Raw genomic sequence first — 25,046 nt, 5'->3', positions numbered from 1 at the left:
CTGTCTAAACCCAACATCTCTCCGGGTGCCTCCAAATGAGATCAGAGCTTTTGAGATTTAGCTTCTTGATAATATTAACTCTCCTCCCACTATTTCTTTATCACTCAGGCCTCCCTCCTTCTCTACTGTGCCAATCAACCCATCTGGAGTAAATGGATAAACTGCTGCAGGAAACTGCGTCTGTAAGTGTCTGTGTTTAATTTAAAGGCAGTTGACGGCTTTGCATGGTGACCTTTAGGTCGAGCTGACCACAGAGCACATCATAGGGTTCTTTCAATTAGAGAAACCTTCAAAGAGTCTTTGTGTGTAGCTAGACAGGGATTCTGCTGTGCTGTGTTTCACAGGATTTGTGCTTTTGTTAAATTAGCCTTGGTGATTGGAAAGTGTAACAAGCAGTGTATTATGTATTTAAGATCTACAGTATATTTCAGACATTTACATTTAGTTATTTAGCAGACGCTTTTATCCAAAGCGACTTACAACTGAGGACTACAGCAAGCGAGTCATCGTGAAGAGGAAAAATTAACGCAAGAAGTGCTCAAAATACAAAGTTCTGGCATGGCTCAGAGTAGCATAAGCCAAAAACAAGGGAGGATTAAAGAGGAGGGTTTTTTTTTTTTTTTTTTTTTCAGACAAACATAAATGTACATAGCAGTCCACAACGGTCTGCTAATTAGGGTCCCCAACATTATTTTAGTGGTGTGTGTGCAAGCGTGCGTGCGTGCGCGTGTGTGTGTGTGTGTGTGTGTGTGCACGCGTGTGTTCCACTGCATACGTGTTTGGAATGACATAAGGATGAGTAAATGATCAAAATTTTTGGGTGAACTATCGCATTAACTTTACTACATTATGAATTGTCTGTTAAATGAACACAGGCTAATAAAATGTAGTACTTGGTGGAAAAGTGTAACCTTAAGGAAGAAAGTTAGCAGTTCCAACAATAACAAAGACATTTGTTAGGTGAAAAAGAAACCTAAGGGCGGGTGTACACTGTGCGATGTCTGTGCGATTTCAGCAAGGTTACCTACTCGCACTGAACGAGTTGATTGCATGCGATGTAAAGCCAAAGCTCACGTTTTATGTGCTCACACTATGTGGTCCAAATGTCGAGCTGTGACTTGACTCCTTACACTATATGTGTGAAATATGTGCATTAAACTCCTGTGCCGGTGTTGCGCCAATAGACCATGATTTCGTCTCCAGAGACCAGAGATATTGTCAAAACAAGCATCATCTATCAATATTAAGAGGATTTAGCATTTCCAATTTATGTATTAATTTATTATTTGTTGTATTATTATTATTAGAAAAGGCCTACTTTTATTATTAAATTGATAGGCTATTATAATTTGCCACGCAATAATTGTATAGTGTATCCCCGTATAACCAACATGCTGCGAAGATTAGAAGCTTACTCCTCATTGAAAATGGTCTAAAAACATTTAGGTCGATTACAATGAATTACAGTCATATAATTAAAATGGTTAACAGTCTATAATATGTCTGAACACTGCAATAATTAGTCATCAATGAAAATTGATGCTTTATTTAAAATTTGTTTTTAACAAATTAATAAAAGAGGCACGGTGATACATTGCAGGTGGCTTGGAAGACGTGGGTAATAATCCATTTTGCAACATGAACTGGAGGTAAGCAACAGTAATTTGTAGCTAGTTTGAGCTACATAACTTAAAGATGTCCCTCTTTTCGTTTTCTTTCTTGCTGCAGATTAAATGGTTAAACTTCTGTTTTAGTGCAGGCGCAGTGAGGGAAAAAACACTGAGTTTAGGGCAATCGGTTTGTAGTTTTGCTTCAACTGTGCGATATAGTAATGAGGAGCGACCAACATTTCTGACATGCCAGAAATTCATTCGACCAACCAATTGCCGCTCGGGAGAGGTTAATCGCCTCTCGTTTCCCCCTGTATACTGCACGACAAACGACGCACGGCAAAGCTGAAAATTGCCCCAACCCGAAAAAGTGTCCCACGAGTCAGAATTCGGTTCAAAATCGGACAAAAATCACACAGTGTATGCCCGACTTCTGTTACTGGGTGAATATCGCACGGCTGGAAAAGGCTCTCAGCCAATCAGATTCGAGAACCAGAAAGAACTGTTGTAAGAAAGAACACCACAGTCACAGTGTAATCACCATGGGGGAAATCTCAGAGTAAAACTGGGAGTTGTGAAAAATATAATACACCAGTGTTTTACCAGATGAGAAGTTTATCTATGTATCATGTTTTTACACTTTTAAGAACTGTATCATATATCTCTTTCAATTTATTTTACAACTTTTTATTTTCCTTGCTTTTATTTTTGTGATTGTTTTAATTCCTTTCTGTAAAGAACTTCAAATTGCCATAGAGTATGAAATGTGCTATAAAAATAAACTTGCCTTTCCTTGCCTTTTATATAATATGATATGATATATGATATGATATAATATGTTGAGTATTAGAGACTTTAATCATATTGGTTTACCCATCATTATATAAAAACCATATGGCACTTTCTGTCAGAGATGTGCTGGGGCGGGTAATGCATGCAGTGCGGGTAATGCTACGACTTGTAATTTCCTGATCACATCCTTCTCTTTTCCTTGTCATATCCTGTCACCCCTCCACTGTCCTGTCAATATAATTGGCAAAAGCTCCAAAATAAAATAAGCCACTGAAGGTCATGTGTTATGTATCAGTTAACTTACCAAACCAACAACACCCCATTGAGCCTGTTAAGATCACTGGAACATACTGTACAGGCTCCAGTGGTATACAATTAATATTTCCGAAATTGAAAATAGGAACCACTGATTTAATAAATCAAAGAGAAATATAAAGAGAAAATTCAACACAACATTTCACACTATCAGCACAATCTTGCTATTAAAAATGGGTGAATATAAGTCATCTGTCACCCTTGGCGCTGGTAAAATCATGCACATAATAAAAGTTCACCTGAAGGTGGCCTTAAGGATCTGTCCTGATGTAATCTCTCTGGTGTGGTTATTGTAGCCATAGAAGAGGTCCCCGAACACAGTCTGGTTGGCTGGGATGTCAGCTGTGTCCCCACAGTCCACTCCCTCAGTGCAGGCTTCTGACAGCGGCTGACATGAGCGGCCGTCTGATCCTCTCTTGTAATCTTCAATACATCTACAAACATATGGCAATGAGAAAACATGAGAGATAAAGGGACAGAAGAAAGAAGCGTTGACCTGCCAAAGGAAGATAATACTTGCCACTATTGCTTTAAAATGTATGAGCCACCAATTCATTCTTTATTATTACACTTTTCCTCATTTTAGAATAATAGTAAAGTCTTCCAAAACTAATATAATCAGAATATGGAACCAACAACCAAACAAGTCAAATCAAAATGTTGTATTCAGTATTGTATTCAAATCAGTATTCATTGGCAATAAAGCAGGTTAAATTAATATACTGTTGACTTGACTATGCACAATATTGGTTATGAATGATTTGCTGCAACCTGTATTTAGTTTGAAACTATAAATTTTTTTTTTTAAATAAAAACAAAATATTTTAGTTTTTAAATGGACAAATTAGTACACATTTAAAAAAAATGCAATTGTTTATTTGATTCATGTTTTAAAATGTAGTACGATGTATGTATGTGTGTATTTGTGTATGGAAAAAGAGCTAATAAATCATCCTAAATTATGTTTTAATTTTATTTATATGGGTTGGTTTAGGGTTAGGGGATAGAATATACAGTTTGTACAGTATCAAAATCATAATGTCTTTGAAAAGTAATGAAACATGGAGCCCAGTGTGTGTGTGTGTGTGTGTGTGTGTGTGTGTGTGTGTGTGTGTGTGTGTGTGTGTGTAGATCTCATTCACCAACTTGTATACAACTGTAAATTAATAATTCTGGTATTTGGAAGTTTAGGCCATGTCCATAAGAATGTGATCAGGGGGTTAGGTTAGGGGTTAGGGGGGCTGCAAAAAAAGGAGGCAAAAAGGCTTGCAAAATTCTGCTCTGTTTCAGCCACCATAGGGAGCATGCAGATATGGAGACGGAGATGTTTTGTGTCAAATGAAAAGACTTAAAAATGTAAATGTAAATATTACAATCTGTATTATGTAAAGCATCAAGTGTATATTATGTATGAAAATGGATTAATGGATTAATAAAGTGTTATCGGTTTCTTGTTGCGTGTTTGCTTGTTTGTTAAAGTAGTACAACATTCAAATCTACCCAGAGGTACAGGTAATGATCTCACAGCGTAGGATCCGTCATGAATATAAGGTTGACAATTCTTTTTTATTTACTGCAAAACAGTATCATCCTAATAGCGTGACAGCACACAGGAGTCGTTTATATTTATGGAACTTTGAAACTTAGCTGTCATGTCTGCACTGTACTACACAAGCAACAGAGAGAAAGAGGTGTCAGGGCTTAAACGCTCAGTCTCACTTCTCTTGGTAACATACTACAGTTTTACAGGAAACTGTCATCAGCGTAGGTGAGACACATCCTCTCAGTTGCACATCCGAAACACAGACAACGGTTTAAGTGGCTTCAGATTGCCTGTCGCATTATCAGGATCTCCAGAGAAAAAGAGAATTATGCGCATTTGTCACCTTTAGTCGATGCGATTTGCCTATAACAGTCAGCGTATGATCTCAGAGACTGAATAGGTCAAAAAAAGAGGTTGTTTTAGCAGGGAAGGTGTAAGAAGGATGTTATTTATTCTGACTGGGTCGTATTCTCTGCGGCTGGCACATGGAAGTTGAAGGAATGGTTAGTGATGTGTTATGCATGTGATGTCATGTCAGAATAAAAGCACTTCCACCAAGACATGACAGGACAGAATAACATTTGAGCTGAGTTCCCTTAAAAAGGCAGTAGCGTTTAAAAGTTTGGGGTCAGTAATGTATTTATTCATTTAATTAATGTATTAAAAAGGATCAATAGTAACAGTAAAGACTTGCACATTGTTATAAACATATTTTAATTTCAAATACAAGCTTTTCTTTTGAACTTTTTATGTTTTAAAAAACATGTATGATGGTTTCGCCAAAACATTGAGCAGCACACAACTTTTCAACATTGGTAATAATAAGAAATGTTTCTTGATCACCAAATCAGCACATTAGAATGATTTCTGAAGGGGCTATGGGAACACTCATGCTAGAAATATAATGACTGTATTTTTTATTAAATAAATGCAGACTTTGTGAGCCTAAGAGATTTCTTTGAAAAACATTTTTAAATTCTTACCAACCCCTAACTTGAGAAGCTGTATTTATTTTGAGTCCTGCATCACACCTAATATAAACTGCAACTTTTTTTCCATTTTCTCAGTATGTGACAAAATATGTTTTTAGCAAGCTACATAAAAAGAATATAGTGGCTATAAATTTAGCACATTACTAACCACATCTTTTTGCAGGTGAATGTGTGAAGGTATTAGCATGTTTCAGCAAGTTCAGGTTTGACAGTTTTTAATTTGAAGCCATGTTCACGCTCAATTTAAATATACATAGAGACAGAAATGTGGGAACAGGTAAAAAGTGTGGCAATTCACACTCAGACACAAACAGCCGCCGTGGATTAAGAAAGAATGTGTAAAATTAGTCACTGTAAGATGCTGTGAACTGCACGAATAATCAACTGAACTAACCATACTAAAGGACATTATTCAAAAGAAAACAGCATAAATTCAGTCTTCAAAAATAGCTGGTGTAAATACCAGAACACTTCCTGCTGTTTTAAAAATGCATGACTGTAACCATGAACGAAATATTTGTTGAGCAAGTCATGTTAGCACGTCCAGTATGTGTGTGTAAAGTGTGTAATCTCACCCGCAGAACATCTGGATGTTGTAGAGTGTAGGGTCCTCCTCCAGAGGTGCCAGCTGCTGAAGGCACAGCTGCTCGCAGCCCCCATTAAAGCCGTCAGAACAGTCAATGCCAATGTGGTGGTCATAGCAACCGGTGCCATCTTTCATCGGGCTCAAACCAGGAGGACACTGAGAGAAAAAATGATCAAAAATGTCAAACATTCTCTGATGTGTCATAATATCCCTTTTATCTTTGGTATGAGGTTTAGCATACATGGGTGTACCACAGCCATAAACAATAATAAGTAAGCTGATAGCAGAGCTTATCTGATTATTGCTTATGCCCGTGTTACAATGTGTTGTACTATTATGTATTTGTGTTTACAAGTATAGGCCGGTTCACAATAAAAGCACAATAAACATTCCTGAATGTCTAGTTGAGTTTTCAGTTAATATACAGTACAACTCTAAGTTTGCCATTACCAAAAGAAGAGAGAGCCAATATGGGGTCGCTCAGTGTGCAGCAAATATGCATATTATAAATATATACGTATTAAGCGTAGTATGAGGTATATAGTGGCATAAACCTTTCTGTGGAAAAAGAAAGAAAGAGTGGGAATGGAATTAAGACACATTGCAGCTTGGTTGAATTATTTACTTTTTTAAAATTGTTAATTTGAACACAATAACACTCCCCAATTCTGAAGTTATCCTTCCTTCCATGCATTTTTTTCTCTGTCTTTTCCACAAGCTAGCGATGCCAAGTTCACACAATGTTTTATGTCAGTTTTTGGCTTCAAAGGGGATTTGACGGGTTGATTTTTACCTGCCTGGAAAATGGGATAAAATGTGCTTTCACACCTTAAGTTATAAGCTTCATAACCTCCTTCTTGCGGCGGGTGCCCATACAGTAGATTCAAGATGCCTGCATGAAATAATCTGCAAGTGCTGAGAAATGTTTTCTTGCAAAAGAACCACTACATAGAAAGCCATATTTTGTGACGAGAAAGAAATACAACTGAAATACTTCATTATTTTGGTTACAGTGACATTTCTACAAAAGATCAAGCTTCTCTACAATTAGTCACTCACTATTCAAAAATCATTAAAATGAGTTTGAAAGGGCATAATTTTCTATCACAGTGGGCGTTGATTCACGACTAAGCAGCTGTTAAAATAAAAATGCATTAAGAGAGCAAAATTGTATAGCTCTTTAACAAAATGAATTCTTATAATTAAATTGCTGGTGATAATTAAGGGTTATTGATACTTAAAGAAAAAATGACAGAAATAACAAATTGGGTCCATCTCACCGTTGTATAAACTTCACCACCTCGCTTCCTCAGTTGCTTCAGTGGCAGGTTGAGTGTAAAACAGACACTTTCTGACCACCACCTTTTCACTTGACCTCATTCGTATTAGGGATCAAAGCCCAGATGTTGGCAATGCATCTTAGTAGCACATCTTGTCCCTGGATGCATCCGTATTGATTTTGTCAGTAAGCTACAGCTGACAAGACACCTGATTTATTACCAGCAATGTAGAGCGCGCAGGGCACTGAGTCTCTTAACTCATCTGTGGCAGATTCCTTAAATCACAAATTCCCAGTTTGATCAGCTGAACAGAAGACATTAGAGGAAAGGGGAGGGTTGTTCGACAGAAAGCTAATTTTTCCACATGGTTTAGCCGCTCATTTGACATTATGACAGAGCTTTAAAGGTGCACTACTGAATGAAATGTTTTAATGATTGAGTTCATAAAAAAAGATAATTTTTGTATTTTTGTTTAAAAGTGTCACAATCCCAGTTCTGTGTTTTTTTGTTTGGACTTGTATGGTGAAATGGTTGTATGGTTCCATGCTCCTTTCCTGTGTTTGTTTTCGGTTTCTCCTTGTCGTCATGTTCCGTCATAAAGCACACCTGTAATTCATTATCTTTGATTTCCTTGAGTATTTAAGCTCTTATGTTTCAGTCGTGTTTTGTTAGTCGTTGATGGTGTTCATGTTTTCGGTCGGGGGTGCTTGGACGCTCGTATTCTCCGCGTGTTCTTTGGATTGCTGCTGATATCCTCATGTGGACTGTTTACCTTTTTCCCAGTCTAGATTATCTTTGATTTGGTCTTTTATTATTAAAACTGTGCATGCACTTGGATTCTCTCTCTGCCCTTATCCATATGCACCAGTTACACTAAGCTAGACAGATGAGGAAAAGAGCGTATTATATAAACTGTCATTTTACCAATTCCAAAATATTCATTTTATAAGTTAGGGATTTAGTGTAAATGCATATACATTTTTCAAAACCACCTATCCTGTACATACATAAATAGATTAAGTTTGTTCTTTAAGAGGCAAGAAAATATAATATTTTGGGCAATACAAATATATTCAGATTGATATAATTGTTGTTAAAATATATTTACATGAACATTAGTAGTATACTATTTGCATATTTTGAAACATTTTGCTATACGGGCAATGCAAAGTAAATGTCCTTTGGTAATTCTACCCTGCAGAAAAACCATGCCACAAGATTTTTGTACATGGTACATTTTCTTCAAATAGCCTTTTTAGTGGGCTAAAATGTAAAATGCCTCAGTGCCAAGTGAGGTCAAATACATATTTACGGTGATTGATTCTGCCTTCTATTCCAATCTTTTCTTTGTGACCAGATCTAAAAAGAATGGATGAGTCAAAGCATTAGTGTGAGGAAATGGGCAATTTATAATAATTATTTAAAATGCACTGCTCAGATATGAAGAGAAAGAGTTACCAAGGAAAGCATGCAGGAAAATGGCCAGAATATAGCATGTCCAATTCACAAAAGGAAAGAAGAAAAATAAAAAAAATCAGCAAATTTGTTCTGGAATGCCCTTGTGTCCATCTAACAGTGAATAATGCAATTCCTGAGTCATAGTTCAATATTACTGCAGTCTTCTTTCTGAGCTCAAAGCATCCTTGATTGAAAAGCACTTTGTAGCGCAGAGGACATAGTGAGACAGTTAATGATGCCAGAGAAGTCATGAAGGTTTTAAATTCAAGATAAACTGAAAAAGCCCTGAACTACTGAGCCTTTTAATCTCATTTCCAAATGGGGATCTAGTCCCACAGCTTTCCAAAGCTTAAGGGAATTGCCCATGTGATTTTGTCATATAGGAACAAATCCCTTTCAGACTGTCGGATAAGCTATGCAAATCTAAAAACTGCCAAAAAAAAAAGCCATAAAGGAGGGAAAGAACAAAGGAGACGGAACAATTATCCAATTTTCTTTTTTCATGAGAGAAAAAAAAGAATATCCCCGCTAAAATTGTCCTAGCTACAGAAAAATCATTATAACATGAAACCATAGACATATGAATTATTTATTATGTATAAGCAGACATGCACTGCATCTGTAGATCTGAAAACTGTCATGAACAGTTGCTATAGAAACATGACACACACACACACACACACACACACACACACACACACACACACACACACACACACACACACACACACACACACACACACACACACACACACACACTGGACTGAATCGTGCCAATGTGGAAGAATGACAGGTGCTTTGTTTCTTGCCACATAAACCCATGCAGGAAACCACAAGGTATCAGAATTACTGACATACTTTGCAAAATGTCCAAATTGTTAGAATGTGCAAAAACAAGTGTTGTTTTTTTGCACCCTGATAATTGAACAACAGATTGTCACTATTTTTTTTACAGTTTTGCACTGCCTACTGACTGATACAACAAAGCAATCATCAACTCTGTGTAATCACTGTATAAAGCTTAAATTAAATTTAAGAAAAAGAGCCAACACTATAGCAACAATTATTTGGACTAATAACACTACATTTAATCAATGACAAAGTTAACAAACTATTTAAAGAAAAAAAAAACAGAAAAAAAATGTTGCCTTCCTGGTAAGGTGTTTGCCAAATAAAATATTTATCTTCTTATTTAGTATGGCAATGGTCAACCTGAAAGTCACAGTCATATTACAAATCATGCTTTAGGGACTATAGCTCGCTACATTAGCATGGTCAAGTATCCCTGCTGGCCCAGACTGTCCCTCTATAGCAGATAGTCACAGAGATGGATACAGTCCTCTTTTGATCCTGGGAGGAAAAGGGGAAGAAAAAAACAGTGGTGTTTCCTCCCTGCTGAGCATCTGGATCACTCCCACAGAGTTTGCACTCAGGAGACCTTTGCCAAGTATTGACTAGGAACTCAGAAGTGCTTAACAGCCAGAACATGATAGGAGACAGAACAGCTTTTGGGGAGATTGTGAGCGGGTTGTCGATGGAGAGATGGAATGTATCGGTATTGTTCTTTTTTTTATTATTCTTTTGAAAACAATTATGCTATATATGTCATATATAATGTCAAATAATTTATAAAAGCTTATTATTATATGTATTATAATATAATATTATAATATATATAATATGAATATATATTTTTAAATAGTTTGGGCAATTTTTTTATTTTTTATCTGTTAATAGGTTGTTTGGCATAAGACCCCATACAGCGCACGCATTACCTATGGAATTCATTGCCATTTTGATTGTATACACTGGTAACACATAATTTATTCATATACAGACAGCTACTGTATCTGTCAGCAATATCAAAAAGTCTCTGTTGAGCACGCTTGGCTGGCTCGCTCAGATCTAGAGAGGATCCAATTTGTTTTTCATGTGGACGGCTGGACGGACGACGGCACCCCGATGTGTCCCACAAAAGCACTCAACACCTAGTGTGCTGGCGGGAAAGGAACTAATTAATCACATCATCATTTAGCGATTATCAGTGTATTTCCAAACTAGTGCACTGTTCCTCTCCCCAGGAGTGCTATACATCAGCTAGACAGAGCAGATCGGAACGAGTCCGCTCACGCAGACTGCGATATTAAAACACAGAAGCAGCAGTGGCACTGCTGTCCTCAGACAAGGTGATAATTGATTAGGGGGGGAATGAGGCTCTCTGGGGGGCCCGCAGCGAGCTCTTATGATTGGACAGATTGAAGCATCATTTTTATAGCTTCAGTCATCTGTTAATTACAAAACATCAAGCTATGGGCTCAACAGAAGGGTGTGTTCTGATTATGAGGAGCAGGATGAATTTAGAGTCGAAATTTCTGCAAAATATTGAGGAGGCCATAACATCTGTTTCATTAGTATTAGGTTCAGGGCTGTCCATCCAGCATACTTGAAGGCAATTTCAGTGCTAGCAAGGTAGCAATAGAATGTATGAAAAAAGATGCAAGACATAAGAGATTAATCACTCACATTTCAGAATGCAAATACATGTAAGAAAGAAGGCCCAGTAGAATTCAGTGTTACACCTCATCATATTCATCATAAATCCATCCTTACAATTAAGCCTACATCTCACGAGTACAACACAGAAGACACAGAAACTCATTCAATTTCTGTTCAATATAATCTACAATTGTGATTCAAGGGTAATTTTATTCTAGAAAAAGTGATTTTTATAAATAGATTTACATAAATAAGAGCTCTACATGTTAGTACAAAACAAAGTGTTACTGTACAAAATGAGCCCACTGGAAATCTCATCAGATGTATATTATTATGTTATAATTTGATCTGCCCATCCTTATTTTTGCTGCTATGATTTCCCCCCATATAATACAAAGAAGCATGGTGACCACATTCAATTTTAGTTGCAATTTTGACTGATTTATTAAAATATTATGCATATATGTGGTCAGGATTTGAACAATAAACATAAACTAGACTACAGTAATTACACTAAAATGAAGAACTACCCTGTTGTTAATTTTTTTTTTTTTTAAGTTGCTTTGAATGAAAGCATCTGCTAAATGATTGAATGGAAATGCAAAACACAACAGAAAGATGCTTGACACCCATTGTCACTCAGGATTGAGAGGCTTCATTGAAAACACAATCAATGCAATTATCTCTCAAATTAAACAACACGATGAACAGGAAGAGATACCCAACAAGGCTCGCGTTGGACACGCACATGAACAAATCCTGATTCGCATGTTTATAAACATGAGCAGGAGATCATGAAGGAAGTGAGTGTCAGAAAGATGGATGAGACACAGCACTTTTCATAAACCCTGGCTGAAACAATCCTCCCATCAGCAAGGCCAGCCAAACACACTAATCATGGCGCGTGCCAGAGTGAGAAATCAAGCACTTTAAGCGTACCTCAGCCAGATGGTGAGTGAAATCAGAGACCCTGGCTCATTTCATGGCTGCTTAACAGCCACAAGTGAGGAAGAGACAGTGAGTGTGATGTAAAAGAAAAACAAATGGAAGAAACAAATACGATTTTCCATGGTAAGTGAAACAAACTCCTTCGGCAGACAAGAAAGGCCTAACTTATAAAAGTAAATGCTTTTTATAGAAATTGAGTACAAGAGGGTGTCCTTTCTTCACATTTGCAGAAACATTGTGAAGCTTATGATGGTGTAGAAATGGCTCGTTTTATCTCTGTTTTGAGCCTATGACAGTTTGTAAACACGTAAACAGGGAAAGCATCAAACGAGAGATAAGAAGAGGGCTGGAAGTGACAGGAAAAGAGATGCATTTGTAATTCCAAAGGGTGACAGACAGACATAAGAACAACTCAAATAGAAGGGGCTATATAACAGTTTAACATTATATGTCATAACATAATATATATTATGAGCAAAACTTGTAATAACTGCTCAATGAGATCATAGTTTTTGCCTACATGAATACATGACGTTAGCTAACTGCATGATTTGTATTATTTTAGAATTGTACATTTGGACATTACTTGGGCACAGTCACCTCTGATAACCAAGTACTCTAAATTGTAATGAAGACGCATGCATTTTCTGTAAAGCTGCTATGAAGCAATATGCACATGTATAGTAAAAAGCGATGTCCAAAAAAAAAAGTTAATTAAATTTAATATATAATTCAAATAGCTATTTAATCATCATCAATAAAATAATAATATGGGATAAGAGATTCTTACCATTGAAGCATTTGTAATATGAGCGTAGAAATAACAATATGGACTTCTAAAGTAATTTTTCAATCAGTCAAAATGATGCATGTTATTGTCTTTGAATTAATGAATTGAATATCTGTAATAAATGTAACTAATTATTTAACATAACACAATAACTTTTTTCATTTGTTTCAAGACAACTCACCACGCAGCCAGTGGAGTCCAGCTTGCGATCAGATATGCAACGGAAATTTCGGCTGCAGCCTCCGTTGTCTTTTGAACAGTCTCGCACAGGCCCGAACGAGTCGAGCAGCACCTCCAGACTGTCGAAGGACGAAGAAATCATCAGCTCCTCCCTGATGGACAATGATGCATAGAAAACTCCGTTAGTAATGGCAGGTTAATTATACGGCAAACAACCTCTAGCATCTTTAGCCATCATTAGGAAAATGCATAATCATATTCTGATTGTTATTATGTTATATTTACTTTATAGAATACACAGAAAAGTATCTACACAGGTCAAGAACTGGATATTAAAGAGGCAAGTAATGTGAAGTAGAAAATGACTAGTCTTTGTCTTCTCTACGCTACCATAAATCCAGTTAAAGGGAAAAGCTTTACAGAGCAGCAAAAGTAAACACCACCACTGATGGCTAAACCTTGAACAGATGAACTGCATTGCTCTGACCTTGGTTTCAGCTATGTGGCTGGGAAATTGCATTGGGTGATGTTTTTCCTCCCTTTCCTAGAGCACTTGAAACATCCAAATATTTATCATTACTATGAAATATGAATGGGCAGTGGTCATGATGAAGGAGCAAACCAGTGACCTTTTATTGTCTAATATATTTTAAGAGTGTGAAATCACCAGGCGGCTGGAGAAGTGGAGTGCTGTGATAAATGGATTCATCGTTCTGCTACTGTGATTTCAGTTTCAAGACAGAAATACTGCCTTTACGTTGCACGTTGTTTTTACAATTGTTCTGTTATGAAGTGTCATGGAGACATGGTCGGTCAGTGTTTAAAAATGATGTAAATGACAATCAAACATGTATAAATAAAAAAATAAATACATAATTTAAAAAGAGAGAGAGGGAGAAACTGGAGGCTACTTTGTCAGATTATGCATTCAGTCCTAAAAAAACTGAAACTAATAAAAGATAATCATACAATACATTGAATACCTATTTAAAGGGGGTTTGGTTAAGTCCACTGGTAAAGTTATTAAACAATCATAAGTAAAAATATAGCTGCAAGCAGCAATCACCGGGGCCAAGCGCAAGCAAGACGACAAGACATGCCAAAGTGGCTGGGAGTGTGAGACCCACTGCAGCAAGGAGCAATTAAAGACATTTGAAGATGAATTTTGGCAAAATGGTTGAAAAATCACATACAATAACTAAAAATATGATTATCACTTTCGACCAATAGGTGGCGCAGTTACGAAACTGATGTGATGTGGTCAGAGTGAAGTGACAATGACACATACAAAGTTTGGTGTCAATATGTCAAGGCATTGCAGATATAAAGCCTGAATAGTCATTTTGGCATCATGCCTCAACTTTGCCACTGCGGTATACGAAAACGGTTTTGTCTATCGACACGAAATCCATAACTTTTACTCGGCACAGTCTGGAGATGACACGATCCGATTTTGGTGAAAATCGGACGTTCGGTCTAGGAGGAGTTCGAAAAAGTAGGTTTTAAAAGAAAATAAAGATGGCGGACAGGAACTTTGATTGACTATGGCAAAATTGGTATCTATGTTTTCAGCATAACCCAAGGAATCTATTGAGATCAGTGTCATTACTATAGGCAAATTTATTCAAAAGTTATTAGCATTTTTGGAAATTTCATTATAACTTTTGACCAAAAGGTGGCGCTGTCTCATAAATTTTTGAGTACTTTTAGGGCGTTGTACTGATGACCCATACTGAGTTTCGTAACGATACGTTCATGCGTTCATAAAATACAGCATTTTAGCACATAATTCAAAATGGCCGACAGCCAAAATGGCCGATATGGGAAAATTGGATATCAGTCGACTCAGCACGATGCCCTGAATCTAACGAGACCACTTTTGTGATTTTTGGACAAACCGTTCAGAAGTTATAAGCAAAAATATAAATTCTTCATATCTCCGGACCAGTAGGTGGCGCTGCGCCGAAACGCAGCATGTAGCCTCAGGTCATGCTTGTGATGACATGTACCAAATTTGGTCTGAATCCGATAAAGCGTTGTGGAGATACGGCCTTACGTCTGTTTTTGCAAGCGCTACGTAAAATTTATTTGCGCGGTATTCGAGAACGGTAATTCGAATCAACTTGAATTCCATAACTTTTTGTCGGCATGGTCTGTAGATGATCTGATTCAATTTTCATGGAAATTGGAGCAACGGCCTAGGAGGAGTTCGAAAAAGTAGCTTTTTCGGAAAATTCAAAATGGCGGAAAACTTTTCATGGCGCAAAATGACGTCATTGGGTGCAATCGAATCGTCACGAGGTCAGGAATCAGAGGAAAAAAGAATTTTGTTTCTAGCCCTTGTGGTTCAAAAGTTATTAGAATAAACATGAGTGAAACTTTGGACAGTTGGTGGCGCTAGAGGGAATGACTTAGACACACCAAAATTGGTGTATTTAATGTTGGGACTGTCCTCTATCCGAATGTCAAACCATTACAACTTTCCCGCGATCGGTTCTATGGGCTGCCATAGACTCCCAGAGCGGAAGAAGAAGAAGAATTATTTTTGGTACGGGAACAGATACAATAGGTGCCCGCACCTTCAGTGCTTGGCCCCTAATAATAAGGGAACCTTTTTGCCATTTATAGTGCCACCTATGGTCCGATCTGCATGAAACTCGGCACGCTTGTTCACCATGTCATGACACATATGCTCAGCGATTTTCGTGATGTTCTGAGTTTTTGTTTAGGATTTAGAGGCTTTTGACTGTATTTTGCCCCGCCCATTTTCCAAATGACCCTGTTATAGCCAACCAAATGCAAAAATTCTACTTTTTTTCAAAAACTATTGATCGAGAGAGTCCAGAGAAATGTCCTAGACTGGTTTGGCTCCGGTCGGGCGAAAAACCAGGGACTAGTTCGCAAAAGTAGGTTTTGGACAAAATTCGACATAGCAGAAATTTTTTCTGGCCTAAATCGAAATCGGAGATGGCCATTTTGTCCGCCTTGAGCCAAGGATTCCAACGATTTGGGGCACTTGATCCTGGGACAAACGGTCTAAGAGCTATGATCAATTTTGAACTTTTGGTTGCTGTAGCGCCACCTATGGGCCATTCGGGGTCATACTCTGATAGGTTGTCCCCAAATTGAGGCCTACCATCTGGCCAGGTTTCACGTCTCTAGGCCTTACGGTTTGGCCTGCACGATGCGTTTTACGAATCCTTAATTACAATAGGGTTTCAGCATTTCATGCTTGAACCCCTAATAAGATTGAAGGCTTTTTGCCAGTTACAGCGCCACCTATGGTCCGATCTCCATGAAACTCTGCATGCTTCCTCACCATGTTCTGACACATATGCTCATCAATTTTGGTAAAGTTCTGAATTTTCATATGGGATTTATAGGCTTTTTAGTGTATTTTGCCACGCCCCTTTTCTAAATGACCCTGTTACAGCCACCCAAATGCAAAAGTTCAACTTTTTTTTCGATATTTATTGATCTAGAGAGTCCAGAGAAATGTCCTAGACTGGTTTGGTTCCGATCTGGTGAAAAACCTAGGACTAGTTTGCAAAAGTAGGTTTCGGACAAAATTCGACATAGCAGAAAATTTTTCTGGCCTAAATCGAAATTGGAGATAGCCATTTTGTCCGCCTTGAGCCAGGGATCACAGTGGTGTGAGACACTTGAGTCTAGGACAAACGGACTCTAGGAGTTATGGGCGATGTAGTACTTTTGCACTAAATCTGTAGCTGTAGCACAACGTAAAATTTGTTTGCGCGGTATTTGAGAACGGTTTGACGAATCAACACGAATTCCATAACTTTTTGTCGGTACAGTGTGGAGATGATACGATTCGATTTTGGTGAAAATCAGACAAACGGTCTAGGAGGAGTTCGACAAAGTAGGTTTTGACTGAAAATCAAGATGGCGGACAGGAAGTTCGGCCAAATATGGCAAACTTGGTATCTATGTTCTCAGCGTGACCCAGCGAATCTATTGAGACCAGTGGCATTTCAATAGGCAGATGTATTCAAAGGTTATTAGCCTTTTTGGAAATGTTGTTATAACTTTTGACCACAAGGTGGCGCTGTTTCGAAACTTCTCACGCTCCTTCAGGGCATCGTGCTGATGACCCATACCATGTTTCGTAACAATCCATTCATGCGTTCTTAAAATACAGCATTTTAGCACAAAATTCAAAATGGCCGACAGCCAAAATGGCCGACATGGTAAAATTGGATATCAGTCGACTCAGCATGTTGGCCTGAATCTAACGAGACCAATTTGATGATTTTTGGGCAAACTGTTCAGAAGTTATAAGCAAAAATAGCCATTTTTCATATCTCCGGACCAGTAGGTGGCGCTGCGCCGAAACGCAGCATGTAGCCTCAAGTCATGCTTGTGATGACATGTGGCAAATTTGGTCTGAATCCAACAAAGCGTTGCGGAGATACAGCCTTACGTCTGTTTTCGCAAGCGCTACGTAAAATTTGTTTGTGGGTTTTTTCGAAAATTGCTAAGCGAATCAACTTGAATTCCATAACTTTTTGTCGGCATGGTCTGTAGATGATCTGATTAAATTTTCATGGAAATTGGAGCAACGGCCTAGGAGGAGTTCGAAAAAGTAGCTTTTTCGGAAAATTCAAAATGGCGGAAAACTTTTCATGGCGCAAAATGACGTCATTGGGTGCAATCGAATCGTCACGAGGTCAGGAATCAGAGGAAAAAAGAATTTTGTTTCTAGCCCTTGTGGTTCAAAAGTTATTAGAATAAACATGAGTGAAACTTTGGACAGTTGGTGGCGCTAGAGGGAATGACTTAGACACACCAAAATTGGTGTATTTAATGTTGGGACTGTCCTCTATCCGAATGTCAAACCATTACAACTTTCCCGCGATCGGTTCTATGGGCTGCCATAGACTCCCAGAGCGGAAGAAGAAGAAGAATTATTTTTGGTACGGGAACAGATACAATAGGTGCCCGCACCTTCAGTGCTTGGCCCCTAACAATTAACATTCTTTTTTAAATTTCCAGTTTCACACCTTCTTTCCGAAAGTTAGTATTTAAGTGTCTATTGTTACTGCAGTTAGTTTGCTTAATTCTTCAGAATCACAAAATAAAGCTGTACTAAAATGTGTCAATTATAATGTGAATTTGTTAAAAAAAGATGGGAATAACAGTATTTGTTCCTGCTAAAAAGATCAACGAACATTTGATTCCTTATAATATGACTTACCATGTTTAAAAACATAAAATTAATAAAAAAAGTCACACCATATTTTTTCTATGATATATTACAGCCGAAGAATAATTGAGATTGACTTTTTTCATGTAACAGCATTAACAATTATTCGCTGGGGATTCTCAGTGAATGCCCACCTTATACTTAATAAAGAACATTGCGGTTCTCACCTCAGGTTCCCACTCCCACCAATCTTAGCTAAATACTAGGAGTACCAGGGAAAGCAGACCTTTTAAAGCCGTGATGTTATGGTTGTTAGGGGAAGATGTTATCGTAATAAGGCAGAATATATAATGACTCCCGTTCCACGGTAATGAGGGCACTTTGAACAAATTGAGACAAATCTACCTCTGTGAACAAAGCATCTCAATTGGCAGGGCTTAGAACAGAAAGTCTGTGGAAGCTCTAATTAGTAGCTTAACTCCAAATACAAAGCAAGCATTTTCAGACTAGACACTGGAAAAGTGCAGCCTGCTCTTTTCAACAGCGGCAAGAAGTAATTAAAATGAACCTTCGCTTAAGACTATAATAAAGAAGGCCATCCAAGTAATAGAAGATTCACTCTGAAACAAATGTGATACATAATACTTTTTTAATCAAAAGCTAAGACACTAATCAGTCATTATCTCTGTTATTGTTCTAAAGCTTTCATTGTTACTGGAGACGTGAGCCGCAACTTTGCCAATTATTATTATTAACAACAACAATAATACAAATAATAACATAAAAAAGGTTACACTATATTTTAAGGTGTCATTGTTACAGTGTAATTATATATTTAAGTACTGAGTAATATTAAGCAACTACATGTACTTACTATAGGGTTAGGGTAGGATCAGGATTTGGTTGAGGGTTAGTTTAATGTATAATAATTTGTATAATATATATGTATAATATATAATACATGTATAATAATTTGTTACATTTATATAGCGCTTTTTCTGGGACCTCAAAGCGCTTCACATATGGAAGGGGGGAATCTCCTCAACTACCACCAATGTGCAGCATCCACCTGGATGATGCGACGGCAGCCATATTGTGTCAGAACGCCCACCACACACCAGCTTACTGGTGGAGAGGAGACAGTGATGAAGCCAATCGGTATATGGGAATGATTAGGAGGCCATGATGGACAGAGGCCAAGGGGCAAATTTGGCCAGGATGCCGGAGTTACACCCCTACTCTTTTTCGAAGGACATCCTGGGATTTTTAATGACCACGGAGAGTCAAGGCCTCGGTTAATGGGGGGACAATCCAACCGTCTCCATTGACTTTGCATTGCGAGAGGCTGCCTCCTTGTCATTATACTGACTGGTATAACTATTGTAACCTCTAAAAAAAGTCACTAAAAAATCACCTCCATTAGCCAGACTGGTATTCTGTCAGTTGATGTACCTGAATATTTTAATTTTAATAAATACATTTTAATCTAGAGAGCACAATTAAGCTGAATTATAATTTTATACCTTTGGTTGAATTTACTATTTAATATTGTATTTTTTTGTTGTTGAAATATTTAAATTTTCCCCCAGAAAATGTGGAGATCAAACAATTTTTGGCAGGCCCCCTGCAATGCTGCTGCGGACCCCCTATGATCACGGACTGAAGAATCCTGCTCTAACATAAAGGCAATGAGGTGCCAAACATCTACTTGATAGACACCAATACAGAGTCTACACAGTATTCTCTCTAAACTGATTGTTCTGTGCAGTTCCAAGATTGCTTTTCCTTGGATCAGATTATGCTGCTGAGAGAAGAAGCAGTGTACTGGTTCACTTGCCCAACAGTAGCGAAATGTGTTTGCTGTGCTTGAAATGAACAAATATTTACTGTGTGATGTACGATGTTGACAGCAATGGTAATTTTCCAAACAAGCAGGCTCTGACAAGTGCTGGGAATTGCAGTTCACAGACATTCAAATTATTATAAAAATATGTTATTATATTTAATTCTCTAAGCAATAATTACAGCTTTAACAGTGGTCAAAGATGATCAGTGCAAGTAATGATGATTAAATATATAATTTACCTCAGCCTTTCACAAGTAATAATAATAATATAATAATAAACTTTATTTTATATAGCGCCTTTAAAAGTTGCATCTCAAAGCGCTTTACAGAGACGTACAGAAAATATACATTAAGTAAATTAAAATAAAACTAAATAAATAGTCATACAATCAAAAATCATTTGAAAGTCATGGAGAAAAACAAAAACATTATTAACAATAATAATAATATTCACATATAGCCGGGAAAAAAATACGTTTTATGAGAAGATTTAAAAACACTAAAAGATTCTGCATGTCTAATCTCAGTGGGAAGAGAATTCCACAATTTTGGAAAAAGCCCGGTCACCCATAGAGCGTAAACGAGTAGTGGGAATATTTAAAAAGCCTGAATCAGAAGAGCGGAGATTACGCCTTGGGGTGTAGACAGTTAAAAGTTCAGACAAGTATTCTGGTGATAAATCATGCAGGGCCTTGTACACTGTAAACCCAGATTTTTTTTATGTTTATTAAAAACCTGTTATCATTACTAAACAACATTAGTTGTTTGTACTATTTAGCTGAAAGATTAATTGCACTAATCAGGTTTAGCAGAGATAACTTGGTATGTTTAGTTTCATAAGGAAGGGGGGGGGGGGGGGGGTAATTCAAAAACCTGCCTGGTCACGTGAAAAGACACGCGTCTACCGTGCCTCCAAGGGGCTCTACACCTGGCGGGACGAGCACATGCCTCGGCAGCAGACGGTATTGAGAATTAACAGAGGTTTAGATGTTGATGAATTATTGTTTAATTCGTAGTCACCATAATGGTGATAAGTGTTGGCTTTAGTTGGGCTCTTGCCCTTGGCATTTTAACATTAGATTTTCTCTGGCTGAATACGAGTGAGTAAAAGAGAATGATCTACAGTGTCAAAAGCTGCACTGAGATCGAGAAGGATCAGCATTGAAAGACAGCCAGAGTCCGCAGCAATTAACAGGTCATTGGTGACTTTAACTAATGCTGTTTCAGTGCTATGCAGTTTGCGGAAGCCAGATTGCAGGGGTTCAAAAAGATTGTGTAAAGTGAGGTGAGTGTATAACTGAGAAACCACAATTCGCTCAAGCATTTTAGCAAGAAAGCACGGGTTGAAAATGGGACGGAAATGATTTATGTTTGTCCAGTCTACGTTGGTCTTTTTTAGTACAGGTGTTACAGCAGCGATGTTAAGTGCATGAGGCACAACACCCGTGCTCAGTGTAGGCTATGTCAAGTCAAAGGATTCTAGACTAAATTCCAACCAATGAGACAGCCAGGTTTTTTTAATTCAGAGTTAATGACACCCCTATGGGTTGATATACAGTACTACGACCGATTAAAATAGTCCTTAAATAGTGATTTACTTAGAAATTGTAAATCATCATTTACTCACTAATGTCATCCCAAACTTGTAGGAATTCTTTGGAACAGAAATTATAATACAGTACAGAAGAAGAAGCGACGAAGTCATACAGGTTTGGAACAAGATGACAAAATTGTCATATTTTAGTGATCTATCCTTTTAAAGATCAGGCAGTATATTATCTCTATGACGAATGTTCAGCATAACATAGTAAGTCTTACTTCGAAATATTCCAGTGCTCTCAAAACACTCGGAAATGAGGCAATACTCAATATGCCCGGGCCAAGGGACCGCATGACCTGCCAAATTCTCTACAGTGGACCCCGTGAAGCTAGCCACTCTGCGGGAGATCAGTAGGACACACTTAGAGGACCTTTTAAAAAGGAATAAAAATTGAGATAGAGGGAAGAAACCATATCCATCATGTATATGGTGTATGTACATGGTACATGTACGTATATGACTAAATAAAACCTTCATGAGCATGTTTTTAAAAACAAATATGAGTTGTAAAGACAATAACAGACAAATGAAGAGCCATGGAAACAAATGAATCATGTGTGTACATTATGTTAAGTGTGTGTGTGTGTGTGTGTGCGTGCGTGCGTGTGTGTGTGTGTGTGTGTGTGTGTGTGTGTGTGTGTGTGTGTTTAAGGATAGAGAGTTAATTAGAGACAGAAATGACTAACTATATCTGACTTTAACGGTTAGGCCTCTTCTAATTAATATCAGACAGTGACATATATTTTTTTTTTTTTCGAGAAGCACTCTTTATAGGTTATTTCCAACTTTATTTTTTTCTTATGAACAAAACCATATCTATAATTGAATTTTCAAAAGTAACTTTTCCATTTTACTGCCTTTAAGGCCCTGAGCACTGAAATATTTAAAACCTCCTTTTAAGCACCAGCTACCATGATAATTTAGTGTGAGACTAATCACAAGATTAATCAATTTTGGGTAAAAAACAAATTAATCAAATCAGCATGTGCCCTTTGGCAATGCATTCAAAGCCCCTGCAAGGTCTGGATAATGTCAAGCCACATCAATTTTGAGGATTTACAAAAAAAAAAAGAAAAAAAAAGGAAAAACCTCATTTGGTTGGACACTTTAATCAGTTGCAGTTCAATAAAGAGGCTCAGTGGAATCCATTATCAATAAACCATCCTTATATTTGACAAATCACAAGATGTACAATACTTCTCACAAGGCTAAATTAAATCAATAGGTGCTAAAATTCACTGCAGAAATTAGGAATCTCAACAGCATATCTGAAGAAATATACAACTAAAAAGTAAGGATGTAGCTCTCGACAAGTGTTTTAGAGCCTTATTTAACTTGCAAAGTCTCAAACTGTATCCACATAATGACTTTTGCAAACGACATTGAAAGCACAGAGGCTACTTAAAAGTCTGCAACCACAGGCACTGAACAGGCATGTTGCTGTAATTTACTGTAATTATCTAGTCAACCTAAAGACACCCAAGACATCCAAGATCAGTAATTGTCCTTGTGGTTTTATAAAGTGTTTTTTTGTTGTTGTTGTAAAGTTTAGTTAAACTTTAACTAAAGTGAAGCAAGTGCGTGTAATGTCTGAGAAAAACCCACATTTAAATATCATAATCTTTGACAATTCCTTGTGAAATATGGCATGAAGAAATAATATAAAAGAAAATACAAATGGTTCAACTTTAATTTGATGATATTTTTGGTGATATCAATATCCTTTAAATCGCACTAATGTTTCTACAACACATTGTGTTAAATACACACTGTGTTAAATACAGAATTAACTCTTTAGTTACTTTCTGCTCTATTTTGACCTGAACCAATACATAAATCAATTGCAACAAATGTAGGTGTTATTATTGAGGTTATGCCTGTTCACTTGGAATTGAGGGGGTGACAGATCCACAGAATTAACTTCTCAAGATTTGTTTAAAAAAAATTAAAATTTCCACAAATTCACTTTCTAAATACCATGGACTTTCAAAGACTTATATTAAAAAGTTAAAGCGCATTATGATAAAATAGAGGAAGGCAACAGTTGGTAACATTTTAAGAGCGAAGGATCAATTTTATAGCACATTAGGGGAGCTGCTCAAGGATTGGTTTAAAACTGTCTGTTTTTAAATTTTATTTAGGAACTAATGCATTTTAATGTCACACTCTTCAGCTATTCTTCTTTGAAACTTAGATTGAAAATGTCATCTCCTACCTGACATCCACTGCGTCCTCCATGACAGTCATATCTGTCTTACACTTGGCAGAAGGGTTGATGGCCAGCTCAGCGGGAGGAATGACAAAGCTTTTGCTAAGTGGCAGCCACATGCCTTCTCCAAGAGTATATGTGAATCTGAAACACAAAAAGGCACAGTGAATATTTCGACCTGTACTTCTTCATTGTGAGATAAGAAAATAGACATTTGGATGACATAGGTTTACAATTCTTTTTATTTTATTTTTTTAATTTAAAGAAACAAAGAAAATTTGTTTTTCTCGTGAGGATCCCTGGAGGTTAAATTGAAATTCTGGGTAGAAATATAAAAATAGTGGGTAATAAAATAAGTGCCCAGGGTAATAACGAACGAGACATTTTCAGACTGAAAAAAGAGACAGGTTATTGTTTATATTTAGTAAACGATACATCCCCATGAGAGACTCCCACGTGTACAGTATGTAAAGACAATTATTCACTTGGTTTATTGTATCCGCCTCTGCACAGTTGCGCAGGGGTTTAACAAATAATGTGTTCTTACTGGTCCATCTAAAGGTTCAAATTGATTGTATTCTTAAGTTGACCGGAAAAAAAAGCTTCCTAACTCCTACTTTTCTCTCCTGAAAAATCACATATAACAGCATTTCCAGTTTGACCCTCACTCTAGAACAGTAGCGCATTTTAAAACTTGAGTCATTACCAGAATGCTTATCTGACCTTGAACCCCCCCCCTGGTTTTACTGCTGAGAGACGTCCAGGCAGATAAGATCAACTCGTGGGTGGATATTCATAGAGGACTAAAAAATAAATAAAAACTGAGCATTGTAAAAGTATGCCCAGAACAAAAGGTCCAAAGAGTTTGTAGGAATAATTGAAAACTGGCACATCTACAAGCTAGCTCTCATTTACTTGACTTCAATTCACTTTGAAGTCCCGAGGTTTCGACTTAAGTGTCATAACATTCAATCAATAAATGCAGTTCTGTCCAGAACTGACTGGCATACAATGGAAAAAGTGTCTAAGACACGAGTCTGAACATGCTTTTTTTTCCACTCTCTGAAAATGTGCATTCAAAATAGCCAGGATGTGCTTGAATGATTCATTGATTCATTCACTCGCTGATTCATTCCTTCATTCATTTGCTTTTCCCCTGTAAACTCAACTATCATTGACGAACCAAATGTACCCCATGCACCTCAGGAAGTCTATGCATATATGAGCTAAACAATCA

At 37.3% G+C, this 25,046-nt stretch overlaps 1 protein-coding gene across 7 annotated transcripts in view; it reads right to left on the bottom strand.

The window, feature by feature from the left end:
• astn1 (astrotactin 1) overlaps window positions 1-25,046 on the bottom strand; it is a 246,091-nt gene that overhangs the window by 98,430 nt on the left and 122,615 nt on the right. For all 7 annotated transcript variants that reach the window (XM_079612600.1, XM_079612595.1, XM_079612594.1 and 4 more), the window contains 4 exons: window positions 23,816-23,953; window positions 12,992-13,142; window positions 5,828-5,994; window positions 2,957-3,151 (listed from right to left, as the gene is read on the bottom strand). In XM_079612600.1, the coding sequence (XP_079468726.1) occupies window positions 2,957-3,151; window positions 5,828-5,994; window positions 12,992-13,142; window positions 23,816-23,953 (651 nt within the window). The remainder of the gene's footprint in view (window positions 1-2,956; window positions 3,152-5,827; window positions 5,995-12,991; window positions 13,143-23,815; window positions 23,954-25,046) is intronic.

The sequence above is a fragment of the Phoxinus phoxinus genome (assembly GCF_949152265.1).
Source record: "Phoxinus phoxinus genome assembly, chromosome: 5".
Taxonomy (NCBI): domain Eukaryota; kingdom Metazoa; phylum Chordata; class Actinopteri; order Cypriniformes; family Leuciscidae; genus Phoxinus; species Phoxinus phoxinus.
This window is presented reverse-complemented; position numbering and strand designations above follow the sequence as displayed.